The 26,930-nt window shown below is 38.5% G+C and overlaps 1 protein-coding gene across 6 annotated transcripts in view; it reads left to right on the top strand.

Moving 5' to 3' along the window:
* NKTR (natural killer cell triggering receptor) overlaps window positions 1-26,930 on the top strand; it is a 47,415-nt gene that overhangs the window by 17,673 nt on the left and 2,812 nt on the right. For 3 of the 6 annotated variants that reach the window (XM_033131818.1, XM_033131819.1, XM_033131821.1), the window contains exons 6-16: window positions 373-460; window positions 9,116-9,145; window positions 9,667-9,812; window positions 10,870-11,092; window positions 11,553-11,708; window positions 16,484-16,571; window positions 17,054-17,199; window positions 18,442-21,309; window positions 23,948-24,043; window positions 24,789-24,845; window positions 25,362-25,466. In XM_033131818.1, the coding sequence (XP_032987709.1) occupies window positions 373-460; window positions 9,116-9,145; window positions 9,667-9,812; window positions 10,870-11,092; window positions 11,553-11,708; window positions 16,484-16,571; window positions 17,054-17,199; window positions 18,442-21,309; window positions 23,948-24,043; window positions 24,789-24,845; window positions 25,362-25,466 (4,003 nt within the window). Of the gene's footprint in view, window positions 1-372; window positions 461-6,142; window positions 6,171-9,115; window positions 9,146-9,666; window positions 9,813-10,869; window positions 11,093-11,552; window positions 11,709-16,483; window positions 16,572-17,053; window positions 17,200-18,441; window positions 21,310-23,947; window positions 24,044-24,788; window positions 24,846-25,361; window positions 25,467-26,930 lie in introns of those variants that run through there. The other 3 variants (XM_033131820.1, XM_033131822.1, XM_033131823.1) reach the window with 3 other exon arrangements.

Genomic DNA, 26,930 nt, shown 5'->3' with positions numbered 1-26,930 from the left:
TAATTGGAAATTTGGAGGAAATGAGCTTTACTAAAGATTTTTCTAAAATTTCCTGACTAGTTTTCCCTGAAAGTTATAGTTTAAATATTATTTAGCTAAAGTATGTTACTACTAAAAGTGACTGTTCTAAGGCTGTTTGTATAAAGTATTAAATATATGTTCTTTTCCCCAAGGCTTTAAGTAGTATTGTTTTGGTCTTTTTATTCTTTTGTTATTTGGTTAGTTAAAATGTTTTTTCTAAATACTCAGTCAAGTTTCTGTACTGACCAGAAGAGGAATTTCATCCTATGCTTTCTATTTATTTCTGTGATCGTTACACCTTAAAAGTGACTTATAGTTGGAGACTGACGAATTTGTGTTTTCTTCAAACAGATGAAAACTTTATTCTCAAACATGACAGAGCGTTCCTTTTGTCAATGGCAAATCGAGGGAAACATACCAATGGTTCCCAGTTTTTCATGTGAGTAGGCATAATTCAGAGATGAGCTTTTCTTAAACAGAGAAGCGCTGTTCATGAGGAAGATGGTGTAGTTAGACCAAGTTTACTGCTAGAATTCTGTCAACTGGGGTTGTACTTTTAATTTCTAATGTTACAGTAACTGATAAGCTCTAGCAACCACCTCAGTGTTTAGCATATATCCTGGATTTGAAGAATGGTACTTAAAAGACGTAACTTGAAGATGTACGTTATTTTTAAAATATGTTGTCATCTTAACAAAAGGAATTGGCTTTGATTTTTAACCAATTTGGGGGCTCAGTTTACCAAAGCTGGATTGGAACATAACCTATTGACGAACATTTAAAAGTTGTACCTACACTGGGACTAGCTGTACCTTTGGCATGGAAAGCAGTTGGTTTGAATAAACCATTGTATGGTTGCTTTTTCTTACTGTTGCTCTTGAGCCAATTTGAAAGAGAGACCATTATTTCCTGATACTATATAGAAATATGTGATTTGCTGTCGAGCCAGTAAAAACCTCAAACCATATGAGATATCTCTCTGTGCATAATTGAATTAACCCAATATCGCTGTCATTTCCATCAAAATTTATGAGATTATCACTCAGGAAACTTAAGAATGCTAAATTTGCTTTTTAAAAAATAAATGCCTTTATATATATGTGCATGCACAACCAAAACTTTACTTATTTCTCATCTGAAACACCTTTGGCATACTTTTTATTATATTCTTGTCTACAGCTACTCTAAAACCTATATTATAATCCCATGATATAAAATATGAAAGATAATTGTCTAGCATGAAGTTTAAGGCTTTAGATTGGAAGTAAATCTCTACAGTTGTGCCATGTATATTGGAGAAGTATTTTATTTATGGTTTATCAGAAAAAAAAATTTTTTTTTGGTCATCTTTCTGAATGGATGAGTATGAATGGCGCTTCCCTGTCTTTAAAGGAGTTCATATACAATAAATCTCACATTTTAAATTTGTCTGAAAAATAGATGTCCAACATGATCTGATAAAGTTCAGATAAGGGGCATTCTGCTCCAAAGAATGTCCTAAAAATGGAAAGCTGGTAGAAGATGATAATGCTTGAAGTTATACAGGAAAAAAAGGAAGACCTTAAACAGTTATTCCTATATCTTGTTTTGATCCCAGAAAGTATTAGTGACTATACTTCTTTATAAAGTATTTTCTGTTCTTAACCTTCTTCAGGGCCAAAAAAAGTAGTGGGGAATATTTTGAAAAGCTTCTTATGTGGTAATTAAATATAGAAGCTGTTTACTCTTTGTTTGAGTTTTCCCGTTTCCATTTTTAAGCTTATCTGAACTGAACATGATAAACTAATGATTCATTGGTCAAGAAGCTACCATCTGAGGGCTCTAAAGTTTCTTTTAGATTTCCTTGTTTTATACTAGTACATGTAAAATTTGATTTATCAGGTAGCAGCAGCTGCTTCTTTTTGTTGCTTACCGATTAGCTTGTTTGTAAAATGTTAGAGTTAAAACTGGTGCACCTACATACATTAATTAAAATACGGTATATGAGATTCCCCCTTCAGAAAACTTAGTGTCTTGTTTCTGTCTCTCACTTAGTACTTGCTTAAGTCTTTCTTAAGAATGTTTACTATTAAAACAAAATTAAGGCCGTTGCTTAATTTTACAGCAGACTGCTATTTTTGATAAGGAATGCCAAATCAGAATTTTAACATCAGTAAATTAAGATTAAAATTTTAAATCTTGTTTTTTCATAATTAACTATAGATGGCATTAGTATCGCTGTGAACCTGTGATTGAAAGAAAATCTTCTACTTTTAGTTTGAAATTTACTTCTGGAAATGAGTTTCCAGTTAAAAGTAATTTTGGAAGTAACAGAGTGTTTTTGCACCAAGGAAATCCTTATCTCTTTTTTTTTTTTTTTGAGAAGGTTTTATGACTGTGCTTTTTCAATACTCACTCAAAGTTCCAGTTCCCCGTGGGTTGCAGTGTAAAAATCAAACGTTCACATTTTTAAACAAAACATTTCCTTGCTTTTATAGAAAGGATAGGTAAAATGGAGGTGGTTTTTCCCATAATAGAAAAATCTTTGAAAATCCATGTCTTACAAGTCCAAATCCTTTTGGAGTCGTAAGTAGTAAAAAAGTATAATGTACTGTCTTCAAGTTGTGTATGTGATCGCAGGTGATAGATCTAGAAGTTGAAGTTTCGAGGGTTGGTGGTCGCAGAGCTATCTGGTGGCTCCCCTGCCTTGTAACGTCTTCCCACAACCCTGTGGCACCTCAGTGAGCAGCAGTTCTGCAATCTGGAAAAGAAAGGATAGTATAAGAGTGGATAGTAAAATGTCGAGAGCTGCCTTTATGGTTCCTGTTTTACAGGCTTAATGAGGACTTTTAATATATCCTTGCAAATTGTATTTGTAGTTTATGTTCTAAATCTGTTACTTTGCAATTCCTAAGGAGTAAATTTGGTGCTGTTAGTGTGGGTATTTTCAAAACGTTCCTCAAGGATTCTTGTGCTTTGTGCAATAACTATTGTCTTCATGACTGACACATTTAGAGCCTCCCTTCCTATGCATACATCATTTTTATTATACATAATTTTGCGTATATGATGAAAATCAGGTTTTCTTCTATGAAGCTATTTGAAATTTTTGCAAGAACTGCTTATATGTACTACTGTGTTAGTTATATATGATTTTGTTTGGGGGGGGCTAAATAGAAGAAAACTGATTCTTTTTGGAATAGTACCGCTCAAGAAACATGAGAGAAGTGATATATAGCGCTATCCCCATGAATCACGGAGGAAATAATGGCTCAGATGAAGGTTTTTTTGAAGGAATTCAAAGGCCTGAGACCAAGATAGTAACCAAGTTAAGTCGGTATTTAGTCATTTTGTTCTTTTTGTTATTCATGGTTTAAGCCAAAGACTAGAAAGAAACCACAATAAAAGCTTTAGAATTAAAAAGTCATAAGAGTGGAAGGGATTGAGATCATCTAGTCAACCCTTTTCATTCTATATATCGTGCTAAATAAAAAGGAAAAAACGTATCAAGTATAGGTTATAGACATTTTATTCATAATCTAGAAGAAATTGATCGAAAGAGAATGATGCATACTATAAGCTACGTCATCTATTGACCACTCTGCTCTGATTTTATTTTAGTTAGGTGTTAGAAGCATCAAGCATTACTGGGAAATAAGATGACAACACAGGAAAACATTTTTCTTTTCCTTTGGCTGTTAGTAATAGCAGTCTAGTAATTCTGGCCCTGATTTCCATTGTCTTTGTATACATCAAAAAAATAAAGAAGATATTGCATAAAGTAGTTATGAAAAAGATTAGGTAGGTGGTTTATAGTTTTATATTAATTATTCTCCTGGTTTAAAGCACTAACCTAGACATCAGGAAGCATTGGTTCTAGTTTTGTTTACTATGTACCTTGGGTTAGTTTTGTGTTTCCTTTTCTACTTATAAAGTATCCACCCCAGTTTCTAAGATAAGGTACATATTTTGTTGTGAAAATGTAGACACAAAAATAAGACAGTTTTGTAGGTTGATCCTAAGTTTCTGAACATGTGGACTGGTTTGTATGGAAACATTGTCTTGCCTAAAGGAAATAGTTGTAATTGCCTGATTTTCATCAGTTTGAAAGGTGCTGCAAAGACGCTTTGGGCTCATCTTGCCTAAATCAGGACAGGAGCAGCAGTCTGTTCATCCGCTGCTGTGAGAACACAGTGTGTGGCAGTTTCCCTTAGTCTGTGCAGCCCTTGTATCACAGCCATGGAATAAGTAGAAAGACCTCCCAAGCTCTGGAGAGCTGGCTCTGTGATTGGCCACTGTCAGTGGTCGTGATAATTATAAAAAGATAAGAAAACAAGATAACACAGGAAAGTCAAACTTGACTTTAAACAAAAAGTGTTTGTTATATTCTAAGTCATAAATAGGAATATGGGAGGAAAACAAAAGAATGTGTTCTGTCGTTTAAGAATCAGACTTTGCAAGAGGCTACTTACCTGAATGGGAGAGAAACACTGATCATTTCAGAGTAGTGGGTGGTTTGGTTTGAAGGGGTTTATAAAGCTGTCGACATGTTGGGTAGCAAAAGTAGTTTGGGGTAGAAATGCCTTTTCCCTGCACATACTCATGAATTAGTGTGAGAAAGATACTAGTAAGTGTTAATAACCCAAGAAGTTCTAGCTTTCTCCTTCCATTTTTTTGGGTAATACCTTCATATGTTAATTTCAAGATTTTCCATGAACAAAGATGTTCATGAAACTTAGCCATAAACCAAGTTGTCTGAATATCAAGTGTCATCCGTAACATTCAGTCTTAATATTACTGAGTATTTATGTGACTTGTACTAGTGTGTATTATGTTAGCATTAGCCCTGAAGTTTTGAAAGCTCTTCTATTGGTGACGTGGAACACATACGTAGAGCACTGTAACATGGCTTGGTTGGTTTCTTTTGTTCTTACAGAAGCTTTGTCTCTCTGTACAGTTTGGTGCCTCTTCCATGGTGGTGTGATAGTTTCAGGCATGGTAGGAAAAAAATTGCATGTTGAAGGCTATGTTAGACAGAAATAGGTTATCTTTGTTTCCTTCTCCCATACTACTTTACAGCCAGTCACTGTTTTTTTACATTCATTGAAAATTTGAAACATTATGTTCTTTTTTGACAGTAATTCAGTATCAATGCATCTATAAGAAATTAAAGCTTGTTTTTAAGTATTTCAATATTTTAATATGTCCAAAACCCCTATAAATAATTTGTCCACTGTATATAATAAGGTTTTTGGTCTGAGTAGTAATAGATTTGTTTAAAGTATAATTGAGTTAAAATTGGTCAGACAGTGTATATTCTTTGAAAAAAATTACATAATGGGGAAAATCGGAAAATAGACAGGAAAAGGAAGTACTGTGGCCAAGATTGACATCATATCTTATGCCTTCATCTCTCTTCCTTTTTTCTGTTTTGAGAAGGTCATTAAAATTCTAGTTACGCTGCTTTATTATTTTATTATTATTATTTTCAGTGATTAACAACTTCAAAGTGTATATACAAGGGCATTGAACAGTAACTATTGTCCAGCCTTTGCTCATTACCTTCTGATGGTGGTCTGTTATGATGTGTGACTGAAGAAAGGTTTCCAATGAATATAGAAGCATGAAAGATTCTTTAATTATTTGCAGCGAATTAATTAAAAAGTTCCCTGAAATTTTGTTTGTTTTGAATTCTCTTAACTCAGTTCTTTCCATTGAAATCTTTGCTTTCCACTGGTGTTAACTGCTCGTGGGCATTTAGGTTTTATGTTCATATGTGTACTCAGGATACATTATTTTCTTTTTGAGAAAGATGTTAGTTGACTTAGCTCGTTTCTAGGATTTGTGAAGTGAAATGTACTGTTTTGTTAATAGCTGTTATTCACACTCTGGTATTACAGTGTTAAGGATCTGTGCAGATTCCAGCTTCAACCACAACGCTTTTCTTAAGCATAATTCATCTCTACATACATACTTATGTGAAAGAAAATTTAGAGCCCTCCATTTTGAAAAGCTTTCTTGCTTTGCATAAAACTTGAAAATATTTAATTTCAAAGTTATATTGATATTAAAACATAGATTCAGTCTTGTCTTAAAAGTGTATTACAATTTATTTCTTGCCATTTTTGTGTAAAATTTACAGAAAGAGTGTTACACCGTGCGCTCCAAAGGTAATGTCTCATTACTCTAAGGCTCTCTCTTTTTCTTTCTTTGCCTTTATCTCTTTAATCCTATTGTTATGTGCATTGAACAATTTTAAGAAAAAAAAAAAACTCTGCTTGATCTGAATGGCAGCAATACATGTATGTAAAACAAGTGTGTTTTATTGTTCATGGTTAATCCTGGTATGTTTTAATTTCAGTGGCTTATTTCTACCAAGTTTCCACACATCTTCAGGGTGGGAGTATTGTATTGTATGTAAAGGTTTTAGATCTCATTTCAATACAGAACTATTAATTTCTGTATAAGGCCAAAGCTTCTTTGATAATGGTGTAAAAACGTACCGAGTAACAGTGACACTTTTCAATTTCTGGGATTTACAAGGTTTAAATGAACCCTTGCACATATATGTTTAAAATAAACCCAAGGGTTGGGAGAACCTGGAAAATCAGTGTGTAAGTGACAGGAGAAAATGTGAAAATGTGAAAATATTGAAAGCTTTTATAATTTGAAATGTTCTGTGTGGTTGTTTCTCCTTTAGGTGTGTTTTCGTCAGCATGAACATACTCATTATAGTCTGTGGCCTTCTTAAGGTCTTAATTTACTGAGCATATGTCACCACTGCAGGGGTCTTGACAACTGTATAGTTTTAAAAGATCAATGTAGTTAAGAGTTGTTGGGATGAGTTCTCTGTCAATTTTTGTAGAACTGAATGTCCCCCTGCCTTTTTGTAACCCCATTTGGCAACATCCTCTGTTTGTCCATGTCTCATGTCAGCCCAGTGCCAGTAAGCTGGCTTTACCATGCAATTTCTACCCCTGGAACGTAGAAATCCTGAGAACCCCAGAGGGCTTTTTTTGGTTAAGATCCTTTCAGTATTCTTAATATATTGTCTAACCCAGTTAAGGTATATATTTGTATTTTTGCATTCTGAATTGCAGATATGAATACTGGACTAATTATTTACACCAGTTTAGGCACCGTGGGCCAGCTGAGATTTGTCCTTGAAAGAATTGTTGTTGTCTTCAGTTGTTTTCTTCACTGTCTCAATAAAGGACCAAGTTCATTTGTCTTCAGTTTTCATTTGAATTAAAAACAAAACAGGAATCTGTCATAGAGGTAGCTGTTCTGCCCTCCAGTTGAGTCTCAAGTATTGTGTTGCTACATCACTGCAATTAGCTAGAATGTTTTAATCTTACCATTTGCTCCAACGTTTGCCACAAGATGGTTTTCACAGCACTCCTGTTAGCCAAGGTGGCAATTTGAATTGGGCTCTGAATGTGTTAGAAAAATCTGTAGGCTTTCCCCTAATACCAGAAGACTGAGAGTTGTGAAAGGATCAAGGAAGGAAGATGAATACATTTAATCAATAAACTATCCATTGTTTTCACTGCTACATATTTAAGATTGATCCCTTACATTGTGGAACATTTTTACCTTTAAATTTTTTCTCTCTTTACATCTTTCATACAGTGGAATCACTGTCTAGCGTATGGACTGATTTCTTTCCATCTTTAGTGTGCTTTGGTAAAGTTTTATTGTGGGAAGCACATTTCTATGCTAAAGTTATTGTCCAAGGTAGTTTCTGGATACTAGTTGAATAATTTAAGCATTAGTGTCTCACCAGTTTGCTAGATTTTCTTTTTTCTTCTTTCTTTTTACTGTCTGTTCTTATTCATTTTTACTATTACATTGGCTTGAATTACCACTTCTCAGTCTTCTAAGGAATATTTGAGACTAGTGGTTTTAAAACTCAAGATTCTCTTTAATATTCTGGAACTTCTTAAGTTGACATTTTAATTTTTAAAAATTAATTATGTGGTGGATCTTACAAAATTGAATTTTCTTAATGTAAGTATAAGTGTAACACTTCTTTGTAGAATAATGATTTTTAGCATTATGAAGGTTAAATTGTATTTTGTTTACTTACGTGTATTAGAATTGCCTTAAAAATGAATATAAAAATTGATATGGGAGCTTCTAATACAATTAACTGCTTTAACATGGCCTGATATCCAGTGACCTTTCTCTCAAATCTATTTCGCATTCTTAAAAACTAAGATGTTTGTGGTGTATACTTCTGAATCTAGTTATATCTGCTTTTGCTTTTTTTTCCACTGCAATTCACAAGTGTGAAGATTTGGGAAAATGCTATGGGAAAACCAGCTTGGGTTCAAAATATCTTAACCAAATGTACCCCATAGGCTTCCCAAGAGTGACTGTCTGCCAGTTTGTGACTGTGAAAGAAGCTGTTTGGGTGTTCTCTGGGCCGTGGAAACTTGAAATGTCTATAGTGTTATCCACCATTATTTACTTTGCTGTCAGAAGTGTTGGCAGATTGCAGGGTTGGCTCCCTATTGCATTTTCAGAGTTGCTGTGAGTGGCAGAGCTTTACCTTAGGTGAAGGAAGAGGGCCAGGAAGTTCTGGAAACAGGATTCCTGAGGTCTTACCTCTCATCTGCCTGCCCAAAGGATGCAGACTGACTCAGTGTGAGGAGTAATAAAAGAACTCATGCTTGCTTCGACAGCACGTAGACAAATAGAAGCACTCATCTATTTAACTTGTCTTTCCGTAGGGCAAATTATAGATACTTTTTATTCTGTTTTAGTTATCTTGATAAATTTTGAGTTTTTGGTGGTAGTTTTGGATTTGAGAGTAACTTGAATTTTAATGTCGATATTTCAAGCCTAGTTCATATGTATACATATAGTCTTCATATTGGAGAAATAGATACGATTTTGTAATTCATTATAATCTTGAGGGTTTTTAATCAGTAAAATGGATAGTATTGCTGTTTTTAAGGTTTTTTAAGTTGAGATGTGTATCATGTTTAACTTTTTCCTCTGTCTTTTTATCTTTACCTTTTTGTTCTTCACATGCTGTGCTTTAAACCCACTCTGTTCACCTGAACACCTGGTTTTGGCTGTCTTCTTCATGTTGATGATTATCACACAGTACCACAAAACCTGCTCCGCACCTGGATGGGTAAGAGTTATGTTCCTACCTTGGGGAGGTGTTTGGGTGGCCAGTCCACGACAGATTGGACCATGGGTGAACCCTCAAGGGGGCACTCTTGATCTCCGGGCCAGTCTCTCATAGCCAAACTCTTCCTTAAGGATCACACGATACAGTAGCCTTGAGACCCATGGCTCTCATGTCACTGAAGGGGTCTTTACCGGGCCCGTGGACGGGCTTCTCAGCCATGTAGTCTTGAGTGACCCTGTAAGGATGGTTTCTGAGTATCAAGTGCAATCTGACTATTACAGGACTCTACCATAAAATAGTTAGAACTGTTGTTTAAAAGGCAGAAAACTAAGACCCAGTTTGAATAATTGGTTTGTTTTTGTTTTTATTTCAAGTTCGAATTCCTTTCTAGTTGCTTCATGCATCAAACACTGCTTTTATTTTTAGGTCTGTGGACATGTCATTTATAACAATTGTCTTGATGACTGCTCATGGCTTAATTTTCAGTGAACCAATTCTCTCTTGAATTTGTGTTGTGACAGGGTGCATGTTGTCTTTGGACTAGTTATTTCCGGGTTTGAAGTAATCGAACAGATTGAAAATCTGAAAACTGACGCTGCAAGCAGACCCTATGCAGATGTGCGAGTCATTGACTGTGGAGTGCTTGCCGCAAAGTCAACAAAAGATGGTAAGAGGTTTTTTTGGTGTAAAGGGAGCGAGGATACAGGTAACGCATGGTGAAGACTGTAACTTAAGGTACTTCCTGGATTTTAGTGGTGGAAAAACTCATACGAGTGGTATAGCAATAGCCCTGAAGCCTCTATGTCATACCCTGTATCCAATTCATCAGCAAATTTCATCAAATCTTACCTCTCTCTTCTTTTTACTTCTCCTGCCACCAACCTGGTCCAGACCACCAGTATCTCTTACGGGGCTTAGCCTCCTTGCAGTAGCCTCCTGACTGTTCACTTTGCTTCTATCACATGCAGATCTTTTCAAAGATGAAATATACGTAACATCTCGTTACAGATCAGCATTACCAGTGAACAGCATTAACATCGTCTGTTTTCATCAGGAACACTAATTATGGGAACTCTGTAATCTTCTCTCAGCAGCAGTAGCCTCTCCTGACTTGTTTAAATGGCCCTCTGCAGTCTGCCTTAACGGCAACCAGCGTGATCTTGTAGGGCTCCCCTCTCAATCAGCCAAAGCTGAAGTCTTCACAGTGGTCTGTGAGGCTGCCTGGCTCTGCTGTTCCTGACTTCTTCCCCCTCATTCGTTATCTTCTAGCCATGCTGACCTTTACTCAGACATGCAAGCACTCAGGGACTTCGTGCTGGCTCTTCCTTCTGTCCGGAACCCTCTTCATTCAGATACCTGCCTGACCCCCTCCTTCACTCCCTTCAGGTCTCTGCTTAAATGTTATCTTAAATTACCTTTGACTCTCCCTGTTCCCTTACACTGCCCTTTTTCTTCTTCTCTTTTTAGTACTTATCGTTTGTTATATTATGCAGGTACTTATTTTCTTATCTGACCCCTCTAGAATATAGCTTGGTGAAGGCAAGGGCTTTGTTACCTTACAATCTCACCAGTAAATTGTATTATCAACTTGAGAAAAGTTTATGTTTTGTTTTCAGTTTGCTGTACGTAAAGCATGTTTTACAATACTTGGTAATCACATTTTTTACTCTAAAAGATAGGTACTGAAATGCAGTACTAATATTTTTGTTCATATGTCTTCAAAGTTTTTGAGAAAAAAAGGAAGAAACCAACTCATTCGGAAGACTCGGATTCCTCTTCCAATTCCTCTTCCTCTTCAGAATCATCTTCAGAAAGTGAAATTGAACATGAGAGAAGCAGAAGAAGGAAACACAAGAGGAGGCCAAAAGTTAAACATTCTAAAAAGAGACGAAAGGAAGCAAGCAGTTCAGAAGAGCCAAGAAATAAACATACAGCAAGCCCCAAAGGGTAAGTGTGAAATCCTAGAGTACTCTCACCTAAAAAAACAAACTCCCTGGAATGGGAAAGTGTGTGTAATTCTGTAAACTTAGCTTTACCACCTATTATGGAAAAAGGATAGCGTTTTTTTACTTTAAGTTTAAATCTGGCAAATCTAGGGGTAGCACACACATTTTATAGCAAAGATTTATGTGTTTGCAAGTGAAAATAATCCCTGAAACTCTTAAAAGAGAAAAGTTAGGATTCATTTGACAATTTTCATTTCAGAATTTTAGTACTGTGGGTTTTCATTTGGCTTGTTGACGTTTTATATGTTCTCTTTGAGAAAATTGTATAAACCTCTTGAGTGAGCCTTGTAAGGTATCAGTAGTTTTGCAGTTTGCTATCTAATTTTATGTGCTCTTATTACTATGAAATAAGTAATAAACATTACACATCTTAATTGGTGACTTGGTTTGTTCTCTCTAAGTCACTCTGAGAGGAGTGATACCAGTGAAAAAAGGTCAGTCGATTCAAATGCTAAAAGGGAAAAGCCTGTGGTCCGCCCAGAAGAAATCCCTCCAGTGCCTGAGAACCGATTTTTACTGAGAAGAGATATGCCTCTTGTCACGGTGGAACCTGAACCGTAAGTAGGATGGTTAACCTGTTATGTTTTCATTTTTGATTGATGGTTCCATAAACTCATTGCAGTTCCACATTTATTGAGCATGACTCATCGTTAAAGTACTTAAAAGATACTGTGGAAGACACCAGATAAATGAATGACATGGCACCCCACCTTACAGAATTCACGTTCTACTAGTAGGAGAGCGGGGCTGGGCAAGTTGGTCAGGGGACAAGTTCTGATTGGAGGTTTGGAAAGATTTCATTATTAGTCTTATTTCCTTGGCTTTTCATTAGAAGTGAGATTTTGGTTGTCAGAACAGGGTCATTTGAACTCTTTGGATCCAATCGAGTGATAAAACGTGTGTTCCAATTTGAATAGTGCCAAATCAATTGCGTGGCAGTTGGCGATATAATTCAGTATCATACTCGTAGATATGTTAATGTTATTAACTTCCTCAGTGATTACTTCTCTACATTGGAAAACCTAATGTGTAGCTTTTGATTTGTTCTCAAAAATAGTATTTGATGTAGTTTGTAGATTAGACTCAAGTTTAGAATTATTCAAAGAAATGTGTGTACGGTGAACTGAAATATAATAATATTGCTGGTGTAATTGATAAGTTTCCTGTGAAGAGTTACGTTAAAAGCTGAGAAGTGAAGCAAATGTCCCTGTTGGCAATCAGGTCTCTGTCGTGTGATTCATTAAATATTTTTAAAACCTGGTATTGTCTCATTTTAAAAAGCTATTACAAAATGAGATGTGTCTTTGAATTAATAGATTAACATGGTCTGATATTTTCATTTTTAAAAATTCTGGCTTGTGAATCAATTTTAGTGGGACCCTTCTTAAAATACAACACATCAGGTTCATTGATCAAATTTATTTGGCTTTCATTAAAAATAAATTAATAAAAAAAAAAATTTATTTGGCTTTCAGAAGGTAGGAAACTTGAAAGGTCAGTTTCAGTGTCGTCGGGCAGGGGTCAGCAAACTGTGGTCTATGAACCAAATTTGGCCTCCTGCCTGTTTGTTTTTTGGTTTTTGGGGTTTTTTGGGGGGTATAGGCCATGAGCTGAAAATGGTTTTTATGCTTTTAAATGTTTGTGGAAAAAAATCAAAAGAAGAATAATGTTTTGTGATGCGTACAAATTATGTGAAATTCAAATTTCGGAGTTTATAAGTAAAGTTTTACTGGAACACAGCCACATCCACGTGGTCACAGTTTTCTTGTGAACAAGTAGTTGTATTTGAGTTTGTATGTGGTGCTCTCTTTGCGGTACGCTGCTGCTCGGGGCACTACACGTCACAGTGATGCAGTTACAAGTCTGCAGTATTTCAGGGCTGCACAGATAACCCACATACGCGCAGATCTTTTCAAAGATGAAATATACGTAACATCTCGTTACAGATCAGCATTACCAGTGAACAGCATTAACATCGTCTGTTTTCATCAGGAACACTAATTATGAACCCTAATAATTAAGTGAAACGTTATCCCCTCAAAAAAGAATTTCACTCCTCTCATTATTACATCTGTATTACAAAAAATGATACTCAGATAATATATTTTGAATTTCATTAATAAAATATTTGTGAAAATTTATTTTCTTTCTTGTTATTTAAGTACTTACATAATAGCCTTAATTATCTTCTTGGCTTACAAGTTCTAAACTAGGCATGGACTCTTTACAAAGTTTGCCAACCTCTGTTATCTGGTATTGTTAAAGTAGTTTGTAACCACTCTCTTGCTTTTGGGGTTGAATACTGCTGATAAATTTATTTAGTCGTCAATCTTTGGTCACATAACATCTCTGGAAAGTATTTTGTGCAGAATTGTTGTAAATCGTAATTGACTGATAGTTGTGTTATACAAAGATAACAGGTTGATGTATTTTATTAGGATCTTTGAGATTTTGATGAGTTGTTTGGCAGCTGAAACTCAGTGTGCTTCAAGAACTCAACATATGCAAGGATAAGAAATGGACTGCCAGCCAGTGAGGTTGCTACCTTACTGATTTACTGGCAGTTAAGCTCATTATCACATGTAATTTGCTTAGCAGAAGCTGGGTTCCGCACTTGCTTGAGTTCATTTGTTCTCAGCCGCAGCTGTACTTTTAGCAAGCTTTTAAAAATACCAATTTCTGGGCCATACAGCAATTCAAATCAGAAAGTTGTGGAGAGGAGGGACGAAGGTGTCAGTGTTGGATCAGTATCTGAAATGTTCCCAGGTGAACATTAATTCTTGCTGAATACTTGTTCATAAGTCATTTGGCGTTCAGTGCTTTTTTCCTAAATGAGGAAAATGGGGCTAACAGGTGCCTACCAAGACTCCCTAGTTAGCTCCTTCTGAGAATCAAGTGATGTCACGAATGGGAAATGACTGACAAAACTTAATATACTTCACAGTTAAGATTTTTAAAAATATGGCAACGCTATGTTTATCTGGAGCCATATTCCTGGAACCTTCAAAAACTCTATATAATGGTTATAAGAGTCAAGTTTCATTTCTTTCTGTGACCTTGGACAAGATTTTTAACTTCTTAATAAAATTCTTCAAAATGGAGATTTGAGAATAGTACCTACCCCGTAGTGTTGTTCCAAGTATTAAATGAACTAATGCCTTTAAAATGCTATTAACAACCAGCAATGAACAATTTGAAAAGAAAATTAAGAAAGCACTTCCATTTAAAATAACAGCTAAAAGAATAAAATACTTAGTAGTAAATTTAATCAAGGAGGAGAAAAACTAGTACAATGAAAACTACAGAATATTGCTGAAAGAAATTAAAGAAGACCCTAAATAAATGGAAACACATTTCGTGTTTATGGATTGGAAGGCTTCATATTGTTAAGATATCAGTACTACTGAAAGTGAACTATGAATTCAGTGCAATTTCTATCAAATTCCAACAACCTTCTTGTAGAACTGGAATAGTCAATACCCCAATTCATATGAATTGCAAGGGCCCTGAATAGCCAAAACAATCTTGAAAAAGAAGGACAAAGTTCGAGGACTCATACTTCCTGCTTTCAAAACTTACTACAAAGCATACAGTCATCAAAATAATGTAGTACTGGTATAAGGCTAGACATAGAGACCAGTGGAATACAATTGAGAGTCCGGAAATAAAGCCATACATCTATGGCCAATTGATATTAGACAAGGGTGCCACGCCCATTAAATGGAGAAAGAATAGCCTCTTTAATAAATGGTACTGGGACAACTGGATTTCCAAATGCAAAAGAATGAGGTTGAATCCCTACCTCACATCATATACAAAAATTAACGCAAAGTGGGTCAACAATCCAAATATAAGAGCTAAACCCGTAAAACTCTTAGAGGAAAATGTAGGGGTAAATCTTCATGACCTTGGATTTGGCAATGGATTCTTATATTTGACACCAAAAGCATGAGCAGCAACACCAAGACAACTCAACTTAAGAATGGACAAAGGACTTGAATAGACATTTCTTCAAAGATACACAAATGGCCAATGAGCACGTGGAAAGATGCCTAATGTCATTAGTCATTAGGGAAATACAAATCAAACCCAAAATGAGATAACCACATCTCACCTACTCTAATTCTAATTCTAATTCTAGAATGGCTAGAATTAAAAAAACAAAAAAAACAAAACTAGTGTCTGCAAAGATATGAAAAACTTGGAATCCTCATTCATCACTGGTAGGAGTATAAAATGATACAGTTGCTGTGAAGAAACAGCTTAGTGCTTCCTCAAAAAATTAAACATAGATTTACCACGTAACCCAGCAATTTCACTGCTAGGTATACGAGTATATCCAAAAGAATTGAAAATAGAGACTCAAACAAATTTGTACGCCAATGTTCATTGCAACATTATTTACTATAGGAAAAATGTAGAAACAACCCAGGTGTCCACCAGTAGATAAATGGATAAACCAAATGTGGTATATACATAAAATGGAACGTTATGTGGCCATAAATTATAGGTCACTAGAGGCTGAGGGAACGGGGTAGTGGAGAGAGAGTTAATGCTTAATGGGTAGAGTTTTGGTTTGGGGTGAAGAAAAAGTTTTGGAAAGATAGTAGTGACAGTTGCACAACGTTGTGAATGTGATTAATGCCACTGAATTGTACACTTAAAAATGTTTAAAATGGTCAATTTTATGTTATATATATTTTACCCTTAAAAAATATTTTTAAACTGCTCATTAGCATAATAATGCCTGATACATAGGAAGTACTCAATGAAAGCTAGCCATTGTATTAGTAATAACAGATACAAAACAAACTGAAGTGTGAAAAATACTTCTCATGCCTGGAGAACTGTAACCATCATAAAAACCACCTTCTAGAATTGCTTTACATAAGATGAGGCAGCAGAGCCAGAGCTTTGAAAGGAGGGGCAGTTTATAGTAGAGAAGTGGAGACAAATGAGCTATAAAAACTAGAAAGTAAAATGAAAAACTACTAAAAAAGCACAATTAAGCATCAGAGTCAGGAATAACTCAGGATTCCCTTAGAACATCACCGTTTGACAAAAGACATCTAAAAAAGGATTTTGTTTTAAAATAGTACTGTGCTTAAAAAAGATAGATGCTAGTATCGTGTATTTCTACCCAATTGTGTTACTTTTTTTTTTTTTTTTAAGTTTTGGCATTTAAAGGTTTGCTTAGAAAATTAAGTTATGTGGAATGCCTCATTCTACCAAAGTTTTGGATCTAAATGAAGTGTTTTTGTATTATAGGAGCACTAATTCTGCATTTAAACATTGAGAAAACTGTCTACATTTGCTTTTCAATCTTTTCCAGGAAGATTCCTGATGTTACACCCGTTGTGAATGATCAAAAACCATCTGTATCAAAGTCTGGACGGAAGATTAAAGGAAGGGGCACAATTGTATGTTTGTTAAGACTTTTCTTTTTTCAAATTACTTACCTCAGCAGTAAAATGCTCTTACCTATAGGCCAAATCCTAGCTTTAATTTTAGGTGTAATCCAAAATCTGTTGAAGGAGCTAGTTGTGCTCTTCATAACTGGGGGAAGGTACTGCTGTTGGATCAAAGTTTCCTACTGTGTTTGAATGGGTTCACCTATGAAGTGAACATGTGGAACAGTCAGTACATTGAGAAATCTTAGTATGTTGACTAATCTAGGCTGATGAATGTAAACCATTAGGACTTTGAAGAGGAAATTTTCATGTGTGTTTACAGGTAAATCTCAGCCTTTCCCATTTGTTTTAGTATTATACTTATGTTTGACATAATTTCGTATGATCCTTTTGGTTCTTCAGTCATTATTACCTTGGAATGGGATTTGAGCTTGGGGAAGACTAATTGAGAGGTATTTTAAAAATAGTTATTCCTATCTTTGTTTCTAAAGCGCTATCACACACCTCCAAGATCAAGGTCCTGTTCGGAATCAGATGATGACGATAGCAGTGAAACTCCTCCTCACTGGAAAGAGGAAATGCAGAGATTAAGGACGTACAGACCACCGAGTGGAGAAAAATGGAGTAAAGGAGATAAGTAAGAGCTTTGAGTATACCCCCAATTCAGTGTCTGCTGTATTTTACGTGTTAAGGAGATAGAGACTTCTGGACTTTTCATTAAAGATTTCAATTTAAAATTAGACTGTGACCAGAGAATACATTTGGGAACTCTTGGCAAAAATAGTGCTGTTAACGAGGAGGGCTGATTGGCTTTGGGGTGCTTTTAAATCAAAATTCTGTTTTCTCTCACAAGACTAAACCTACTGAATCTCTTAAAGACTCCTTGTTCAATTGTAGGAATCATCAGGACTTAAAATGACAGAGCAGGTACTTTCATAGCCAGCTCTCTTAGTCACTGATGAATGAATTGGTAGTTAAGAAAATCTGTACTCAAGTGTGTGCGTTAACTTCTGACTCCAGTGACTGTTGCTTCTACTGAAGTTTACCCATCTCTCACCCTCAGTGACACCCCACAGTGGCATATCTATTTTAGACATGGGGCTGGCCTTGAATAGCTAGTGATAATATACCAATGGACCCTCTACAATTGTTTATGGTAAAATTCTCTTTCGCTGTGGGTGACCTGTATCATGTTTGAAATTGGAAAAGGGAAGAAAAAGTGTGTATCTGCTATGTGGAAGTGGTTTAGACACAGTGGTGCTGAGAATCTCTACTTTGCGCCCTGACATTACCACTAAGATTGTAAAGCCTGCATCTATTTTTATGTACTTTTTCCTCAGTTTCCATAGTTAGTAGTTTAAACCTTAGGCGAAAGCCTCGATTACCTTTATGAGGCTGAGATAAAATAATATTCTTGCTAGCTTCTTAAGCAAAATTTGTTTTTTTTCTAGTTCAGGCAGCTATGCTGTATCTGCAGAGAATCAAAAATTGTTTGGGAACTTGGCCTGATGTTGTTCCTGGAGGCGGGGTTATGGGCCAGTCACAGCCAGGAACCCAGTATGTCAGCAGTGCTCTTGCGATTAGTGGATTGGTTTTAAATACCATTTTCCTGTCAAATTTTAAAGTCTTTGCTTAGCTATGAAAAAAATACTTTTGTAAGTGAATCTGTTAGCGGTTGTCTCTGTGTCTGTGAAATTGTAAGATCAAGACGAGGCCAGTCACTCTTTGACTTATCGTTTCTAACATGTTTAAAGTGTTGATGGAGTCGGTACTTTGTTAACTAGGCTTGGTCAATGTATTTGTATTGACAACAAACGTGTTAATTTTAGATCGTAGAAAATATACTTGCAAATTATGCATGTTATGTCTTTTTCTATAGGTTAAGTGACCCCTGTTCAAGCCGATGGGATGAAAGAAGCTTGTCCCAGAGATCCAGATCGTGGTCTTATAATGGATATTACTCAGACCTTAGTACAGCAAGACACTCTGATGGTCACCATAAAAAACGCAGAAAAGAGAAAAAGGTTAAGCATAAAAAGAAAGCCAAAAAGCAAAAACATTGCAGAAGACACAAACAGACTAAGAAGAGAAGGGTTATTGTACCATCTAATATAGAATCTTCAAAATCTTTTACCCGACGAACCAAATCCTCTTGTGATAGAGAAAGGAGATCTCATTCCTCCTCGTTATCATCCCGTCACTCATCAAAGAGGGACTGGTCTAAATCCGATAAGGATGACCAGAGCTCTTCAACCCATTCCAGCAGGGACTCCTACAGATCAAAGTCTCACTCACAGTCTTATTCTAGAGGAAGCTCAAGATCAAGGACTCCATCAAAATCCTCATCACATTCTCAGAGTAGATCCAAGTCTAGATCTAGTTCCAAGTCAGGTCACCAAAGGACCGCATCAAAATCACCAAAAAGAACAGCCTCCCAGTTAAGTGAAAGTAAACCAGCTAAAACAGAACCTTTAAGAGCACCAGTGCCACAAAATGAAAACGTCGTAGTCCAGCAGCCAGTGGTGGCGGAAAATATTCCTGTAATACCACTGAGCGACAGCCCCCCTCCTTCAAGGTGGAAGCCTGGACAGAAGCCCTGGAAGCCCTCTTATGAGCGAATTCAGGAAATGAAAGCGAAAACAACCCATTTGCTGCCCATCCAAAGCACTTATAGTTTAGCAAATATTAAAGAGACTGGTAGTTCATCATCCTATCATAAAAGAGAAAAAAATTCAGAAAGTGATCGGAGTGCTTATTCAAAATACAGTGATCGAAGTTCAGAAACTTCACCAAGGTCAAGGAGCAGATCTTCTAGGAGTAGATCTTATTCCAGATCGTACACAAGGTCACGAAGTCTAGCTAGTTCACGTTCAAGGTCGAGGTCTCCCTCATCTAGATCTCATTCACGAAATAAATACAGTGATCGCTCACAGCGTAGTAGGTCGTCTTCATACTCTTCTGTTAGCAGTGATGATGGAAGACGAGCCAAGAGAAAATGTAGATCCAGTGGGAAAAAAAATAACACTTCAAATAAAAGGCACAGCAGCAGCTCTGAAAAGACACTTTGCAATAAATATGCCAAAGGTAGAGACAAGTCTTCATGTCAGAGAAAGTATAGCGAAAGCAGGTCATCTTTAGATTATTCTTCAGACAGTGAACAGTCAAGTGTTCAGGTTACACAGTCAGCCCAGGAGAAAGAGAAGCAAATCCACGTGGAAATGAATAATAAACAAGAGAGAAACCAAGATGAAGAGAAATCCAAGCCCGAACGGGAATGCCCTCGTTCAAAAAAAAGAACTTTAAAAGAGACCCTTTCTGATCACTTGAGAAATGGCAGTAAGCCCAAAAGGAAGAGTTATGCTGGGAGTAAATGGGACTCTGAGTCAAATTCTGAACGAGACGTAACTAAAAACAGTAAAAATAAATCCCGGCTGTCTTCTGATAAGGAGGAAGGTGAGGCCACATCCGACTCTGAATCAGAGTTTGGGGAAATTCACATCAAAGCCAAACCCACCACAAAGCCTAATGGTAGTGGTGCTCGGAGGTCAAGTAAACAGCGCGCATCGACCTCCGATTCTGAGGGGTCCTATTGCAATTCAGAAAACCCTAGAGGAAAGCCACGGAAGCACAAACATGGGTCAAAGGAAAATCTTAAACGGGAACACACCAAAAAAGTGAAAGAGAAATTGAAAGGGAAAAAAGACAAAAAACACAAGGCTCCAAAACGAAAACAAGCATTTCACTGGCAGCCTCCCCTAGAATTTGGTGAAGAAGAGGAGGAGGAGATTAATGAAAAGCAAGTGACTCAGGAATCAAAAGACAAAAAACAAGTTTCTGAAAACAGTGAAACCGTAAAGGAAAATATCCCCGAAACTGAGAAGCCCTGTGAAGAAGGCAACCTTTCAGGTAAACAGAATACAGTAATTTCATCAGACACTGAGCAGCCTGCTAAAGATGATAATAAACTCAGCATTTCTCCCACAGCTTTAAAGACTGAGGAAAATGTAGCTAGTTCTCCCCCAAACGTTCAGCATATTGAAGAAAGCGTCCCAAGCAGAGTGGAGGACGTGTTTCAAGCAGATGACAACATGGAGATTTGCACTCCTGATAGGACTTCCCCAGCAAAGGTGGAGGGGGCATCCCCTCTAGGAAATTCAAGGCTTGACACCCCGGATATAGGCATTGTTGTGAAGCAGGAAATGCAGACGGAGCATGCTGAGGCAGAGGTAAAACAGGAAAGCAGCATGTCTGAAAGCCCAGTGGTGGATGAGGTGGGGAAACCGGACAGCAGCTCAGCCAGCTCGGCCAGTGCTGCAGAAAGCGCTGTGAGGAGGGAGGTGGCTGGACAGAGTCAGCTCAGCCTCCTGGATAATAAATGGAAGCCCCTGCAAGGCGTGGGGAACCTGGCAGCACCGGCTGCCACCACATCCAGTGCCGTGGAAGTTAAGGCATTGACTGCTGTGCCTGAACCCAAACCACAAGGCTTGAGAATAGAAATTAAAAGCAAAAATAAAGTCCGGCCGGGGTCTCTTTTTGATGAGGTAAGAAAGACAGCACGCTTAAACCGAAGGCCAAGAAATCAGGAGAGTTCAAGTGATGAGCAGACACCGAGCCGGGATGGTGATAGCCAGTCCAGGAGTCCCAGCAGATCGCGAAGTAAATCTGAAACCAAATCAAGACACAGAACGAGGTCTGTCTCCTACAGTCACTCAAGGAGTCCGTCGCGAAGTTCCACGTCGTCTTATCGGTGAGCAATATTCTCTTTCTTTCTCCCAAAGAGAGTCTGGTATTGTTTCGCTTGGAAGAACATCAGAATTGAGGACAGGATTACTATTTCCAAATATCTGGACAGGAATAAGGAGAAGTCTTGTGCTGTGTGACTCAGAGAGCAGATTGAGGACACAGGGAGTAGATTTCAGGGAAGAAACTGGGCTCAGTGTAAAACACTGGCGCTGTCAGTTAAAGCTGTGTAGCAGGAGAAATAAATGAGTTGCCGTGATAGGTGGCAAATTCTCCATCTTAAAAGGTGTGAGGCTGCACGCTGGCCTGTCAGGAGGGAATCCTGATTTTACAGACGTGAGGGATTTGGAGACGGTTAATGTGACGCTCCATTTCACACCAGTGGGAGGTGAGGGCCAGAGAGGCAGAGTTTCCTGCTGAAGACAGGCATCTAGTTGACCTTTATCTGAGAGAGGTGGGGGGATGGTAAAAAAATGACCATCTTTATTTTTTTGCTTTAAGTTGCATCTGACTTTTGTCATCAGCATCGATGGGATGAAATTTTTTTAAAACTGAACAAAGTTGGTGATGGTGATAGGAAGTTAATAAGTACCTTGTATTTTTTTGTTGTAAATGTTTTTTGTTCTTACCTCACTGTCTCTTAATCCTCATCTCTCTTATTGTGCTTGGTTTTTATCACTTGAACTTCAAATACAATAATAGTGTTTGACCGTTTTTTTTCCTTTCTAGTTATTTGTCAGCCTTTTTCTGCCCTTCCCAGATTTCTGTTAAAGATAGGAGCCAGCACTTTTCCCCTGTAATAACTGTCTCCCGTTTACCCCTCCACTGCTTGCAGTCTGTCTTCTGTGCCTTCCCTCCCCTGTCTCACTAGACTGACTGAGGTTTCAGACACCTCCACATGACCAGTGCAGGGCACGTCTTCAGTCCTTACCTTCTGGAAGCCCTCTGCCAACTCTTTTCCCTCTCAGACCATCCCATGCTTGTGTTGTGGACTCCCCTGCTTCCTCCTGCCCGGACTCCCAGCAGGCCCAGCCCAGAGAGCTGGTGGGTCCTGGCCGTTTCTCTCTAGGTTCATAGTCCTAAGTGCAGTTACCTGGTGAGTTTCTTCAGCCTCCTGGCCACTCAGCATTTAACAGCGCTGAGCTGTTTGTGATGCTGGCCACTCTCATTTCGTACCTTCCTACCACTGCCTTGTGGGGTGGGTGGTGTTTCGTTTTATAATTGAAGACAGGGAGGCATAGAAAGGCTAAAGGAATTTGCTCTAAGCTGTGCAGCTCAGGGTAGTAGACTGAGGTAGCTAACCTCTGCTTCCCTGTTTGGTTACCTCCCTGGGCCTGACTCCCCTGCTAGGCTGTGGACTTGTTGAAGTCGGGGACTGTCCTGCAGAACCTCTTCGTCCTGTCCAACACGTGCGCTGAAACATGTGGCCCACGCCGCCCATCTGCCTAACCCCACGTGCTAGGCGACTGAGGCGAGAGGGGTTATTATTGGCAGTACAACCACACCACAATTATTGACCAATGAAACATGATAGAATTTTTTAACCTATGTAACCAAAAGTATAAATAAATATTATGATTGATCTCACCCAGACATGTTTTCTAAGTGTGGATGGTTTTGACAGGACCAAATATCAAGGACAATTTGGCGTGGGCCCAATATGCTTTTGGGTGTTTTTGATAGGATCAAATTTCAAGGACCTTTTGGCCTAGACTAAATGTCTCCGTGGATGTTTTTGGTAGGACCAGATGTCTGCTAATCCAGAGATTTGCCTGCTCATCTTTCAGTCACCTCACAGGGTCTGCTTTATAATTGTTTGCTGAGTAAATGACTAGAATCTTATTAGAACATAATGTGTTCAAAACTAATAAATCCTGTGAAAATACTCACTACACATAGGGTTACTGTCGTGTTCCTGAATGACAGATACAAAGTAGGGGGAGAAGGGCAGGGAAGCCAAGTGAATGATGCATAGGGGCAGAATTGCATTACTGAAGTTTTTTATTTTGTTAAATGTTAAATAGATACTAAAATAAAATAAATGATTAAGACATAAAAAAATTAAAATGTCACTTAGCTTTAAAAAATAGAGCTTCAACATACCTGATACAGCCCTCCCCACTTTCACTCTTCTCTCCTAAACATCATTCTAAACTTTTGTCATAATTTTGTAGTTTTCCTTTTTAGTTTTACTACAAATGTTTCTGTCCTCATACAGTGTTGCTTTTGCATGTTTTCAAATGAAATCCTTTTCTATGTATAGCTTCTACATTTGCCTTTTCACTCAGCATTATATCTAGAGATACCTCTGTCGCTCCAAGTAGCTGTCGTTCATTCCCTTTCCTATTTTAGAGCGTTTCAGTATATTTCTGTGCGTTAATGATTTTATCCCATTCTGCCGTTAATGGAGATGGGATTATTTCCTCTTCTGATATTAAACATAGGGCTCCTGTAAACATACCTTTTCTGGCTTGTCTTTATTTCCTTCTGTTCGATCTAAGCACTCATTAGCTGTCACTGTCATACCCACTGTGAGGAGTTCATGAGAGACCTTTCCTCTTACTGTGTTTTCCCCTTCCTGCCCTACAAGTAATTAATTTTAACAGCATGGTGAGTTAATTATAGTTTCCCACTCTTACTTGTAGATCGAGAAGCTACTCTAGAAGTCGGAGCAGAGGATGGTACAGCAGAGGCCGCACGAGAAGCCGGAGCAGTTCCTACCGCAGTTACAAAAGTCACAGGTGAGCCTGGGGGTCCCCCTGCCATGGGGGCGCTCTCCTGTCTCCTTTCCAAGGCCTGCACAGGCAGAGTGGGGAGCTCTTGAGAAGAAGCCTGTCGTGGATAAGTACCAGTCAGGCGTCCTATTTCATCTAGCTCTTTCAAAGAGCTGTCAGATTCTTACCCGCGGCTATCCTCAGGCTGCGGTCTCCCCGAGTGAGGAAAGAAACAGTAGAAACATTTAAGTGGCCCTGACCACCGCCTCCACCTCCTCCCACCCCAGCACGGCTTCCTGAACCTTAGTTCACATTTGCAGTCACCCCTTGACTTGGGTTAGAAATTGGGATGGGAGGGTGTTAAAAGGGGCCCGAAGGAAGAAGTGGGCGGGCCATGACCCTGCTTTCTGGTTCTCCCAGTTTCTCCAAACCCTCTGCCTCTCAGGTGTTTTCCACTGCTACAGATTCATTTTACATACATGCGTCCTGCGTCCCACCTGGGCAGACCTTCCCTTCTCCCTACCCAGACAGAGTCCTGCACAGTGACTTTCTTTAGGCGCACTTCATAGAAGAAAGCATAAAATGTAACCTTTCTTCTGAACTCCAACATGCTTTTTAAAAGAAATCCAATATACGTTTGATATAACAATAAAATCCATACAGCTGCTGGATTTCATTGTGTCTTCTCCTTGGTGGGCAAATAAATGTGTAGATTTTTGAGGTAGCCCGTCCTGACTCACAAGATGACGGTTACTCATGTGATTAATACTAGGACGTCCAGCAGGAGCAGATCCAGGAGCAGCTCGTACGATCCCCACAGCCGGTCCAGGTATGGCCAGGAGGTGGGCAGCACCTGCGGGGGCCGCCCTGAAAGGCCTGGTTTCATAAAACCCTAAATTCCCTTTAAAAAGTGTTGTATTTTATTGAGAATCTGAAACACATGTATTTGTCTCATGAAATCACACCCTTTCTAAATTAGGTCTTTTTGACAGTTTTTTTCTGTTGGCCCATTGTACTCTAGTGTCAGAAGTGGCAATTGATGTCAAATTGTAGTGGCAGGTATCTATTGAATATAATTGCCTAATATCCGCCAGATTCAATCAAAAGTACCTGAGTGTTGATTTTGTGATATTTTTCAATGTTGAAAAGAAATTGACATTTTTCGGTTTAATACAGTAAGTCTCGCTTGGGGCAACTCTTAACCGTTTCCGGTAGGTGTTATGCAAATGTGTCCTCACACTGCCACACGTCCTATAGTGCCTGTGTTCTAGGAGAACACTTAAGCACCTAAAAACAAACAGGAATGTATGAGTGGTCAATTTAGTGTTTGTTTTTGCTGTTAAAGCAGATCCTACACTTACGATAGCTACTACAGCAGGAGTAGGAGTCGGAGTCGAAGCCAGAGGAGTGACAGTTACCACCGAGGCAGAAGTTACACGAGGCGGTCCAGGTGGGTCTCTGTCCCTTAGAGCGCTGCACCCTCCTGTGGGCACCTGGTGTGTGAGGTGACAGACTTCTTTGTGGGGGAGGAGAAAGCATAATCTTCTCAGGACAGAATACCGCTTTCTCTTCTTGAATCTCAGCAACCCACAGGCAGCTACTAAGAGTTGCCGGGTCATGTTCCTTGGTTATTGTTAGTGTTTGAATCTAAAATGGATTTTTAAATATTCACATATGCTTAGACAAACATTTCTCTTGGAAGGAGTAAAGAGAGAAGGCCACCCAAACCATGGCCCACTTCTTTAAATAGGGCTTCTTGCTAGAAGTAGCAGTGCCAATTTGTCAATTTTTTAAATAATAAAATGTCATAATCATTTGCTTCCACAGGATTGAGGTTTATATCTGGTCAATTATTTAGTAAAAAAAATGTGTTTTTATGTATTATATATATTTGTAATATGTTTTATGCAACATATTTTGGCTAGTACTGCAAAAGTTTTTATGGTGACTTTGTAAAGTCCCTTCCTGGTAGCTTCCGGTCTTACCCTTCTTCCCCCACCCACTGCTGCTACAGCCGGTGATCCTTGTAGAATATCAGTGTGATCTGGACACTCCGTTGTTTGAAACTCTTCCAGGCTCCTCCCTGCCCGCGGGCAGGTGCAGACTCCTTAGCATTGCACAGGAGCCTCCTCTACCTACCAGCTCCAGCTTGGACTCTTCCGTCCTCCCTTCTTTAATGTGCTAGAACCTTTGCTTTTGCCTGGGGATACCCACATCGCCGTCTCCGCTCCTGCCTCTTGAAATGGCCAGTTCCCACGTAACCCTGCAGGTCCTCACTGCCACCCACTAAACACTGCCTCTGGGAAGCCCTCTCTGACTGCCAACCCTGAGATGTGCCATCCCCACCCCAACCCACCTCAGTGTGCCTTATTACTCTTGCCCACTATTCTGTACTATCCTTGAGCCCCAGGAACTAGGTCCGCGTGTGTGTGTTCCTAGTATCTAGCCAAGTGACTGGCTAAGCCAAGTGACTGGCTATCAGTGAGCATTTCTCAGGGTAACTGCATGGTGACCATAACGATGTCCTCCTGACTCACCATCCCAGTAGCGGTCCTGTCCATGCCCCGCCCCACCCCCACCCCTCGCTGGGCTGCAGTGTTGACTTCCACATCTCTAATGAAACTCTCTTCATGTACCTTTTCCCCTTACTTCCCCAGTCTAATTAAATATTAATGTTCATTGTGGGTGACAGAGAAAATTATTCTGCTCATTTGCTTGAGAGCATTTCAAGTAATTTCCCAAGATGTGTTTCTGCATTTTTGTCTCAACCTTGATATTACTGTCATTTAAAACCACTCTGAAAAGTCCACACAGCTGCCATCGTCAGTACCCCATCATTGGTCCACCTGCTGTGCGGTGCCACATCAGTATTGCTTTGAAACCATTCAGACCAAAAAAGAAGCTACCAGAGGGA

This window comes from Rhinolophus ferrumequinum, chromosome 17, assembly GCF_004115265.2.
Source record: "Rhinolophus ferrumequinum isolate MPI-CBG mRhiFer1 chromosome 17, mRhiFer1_v1.p, whole genome shotgun sequence".
NCBI lineage: Eukaryota > Metazoa > Chordata > Mammalia > Chiroptera > Rhinolophidae > Rhinolophus > Rhinolophus ferrumequinum.
Note: the sequence above shows the minus strand (reverse complement) of the source record. Positions and strands in the feature narration are given on the sequence as shown.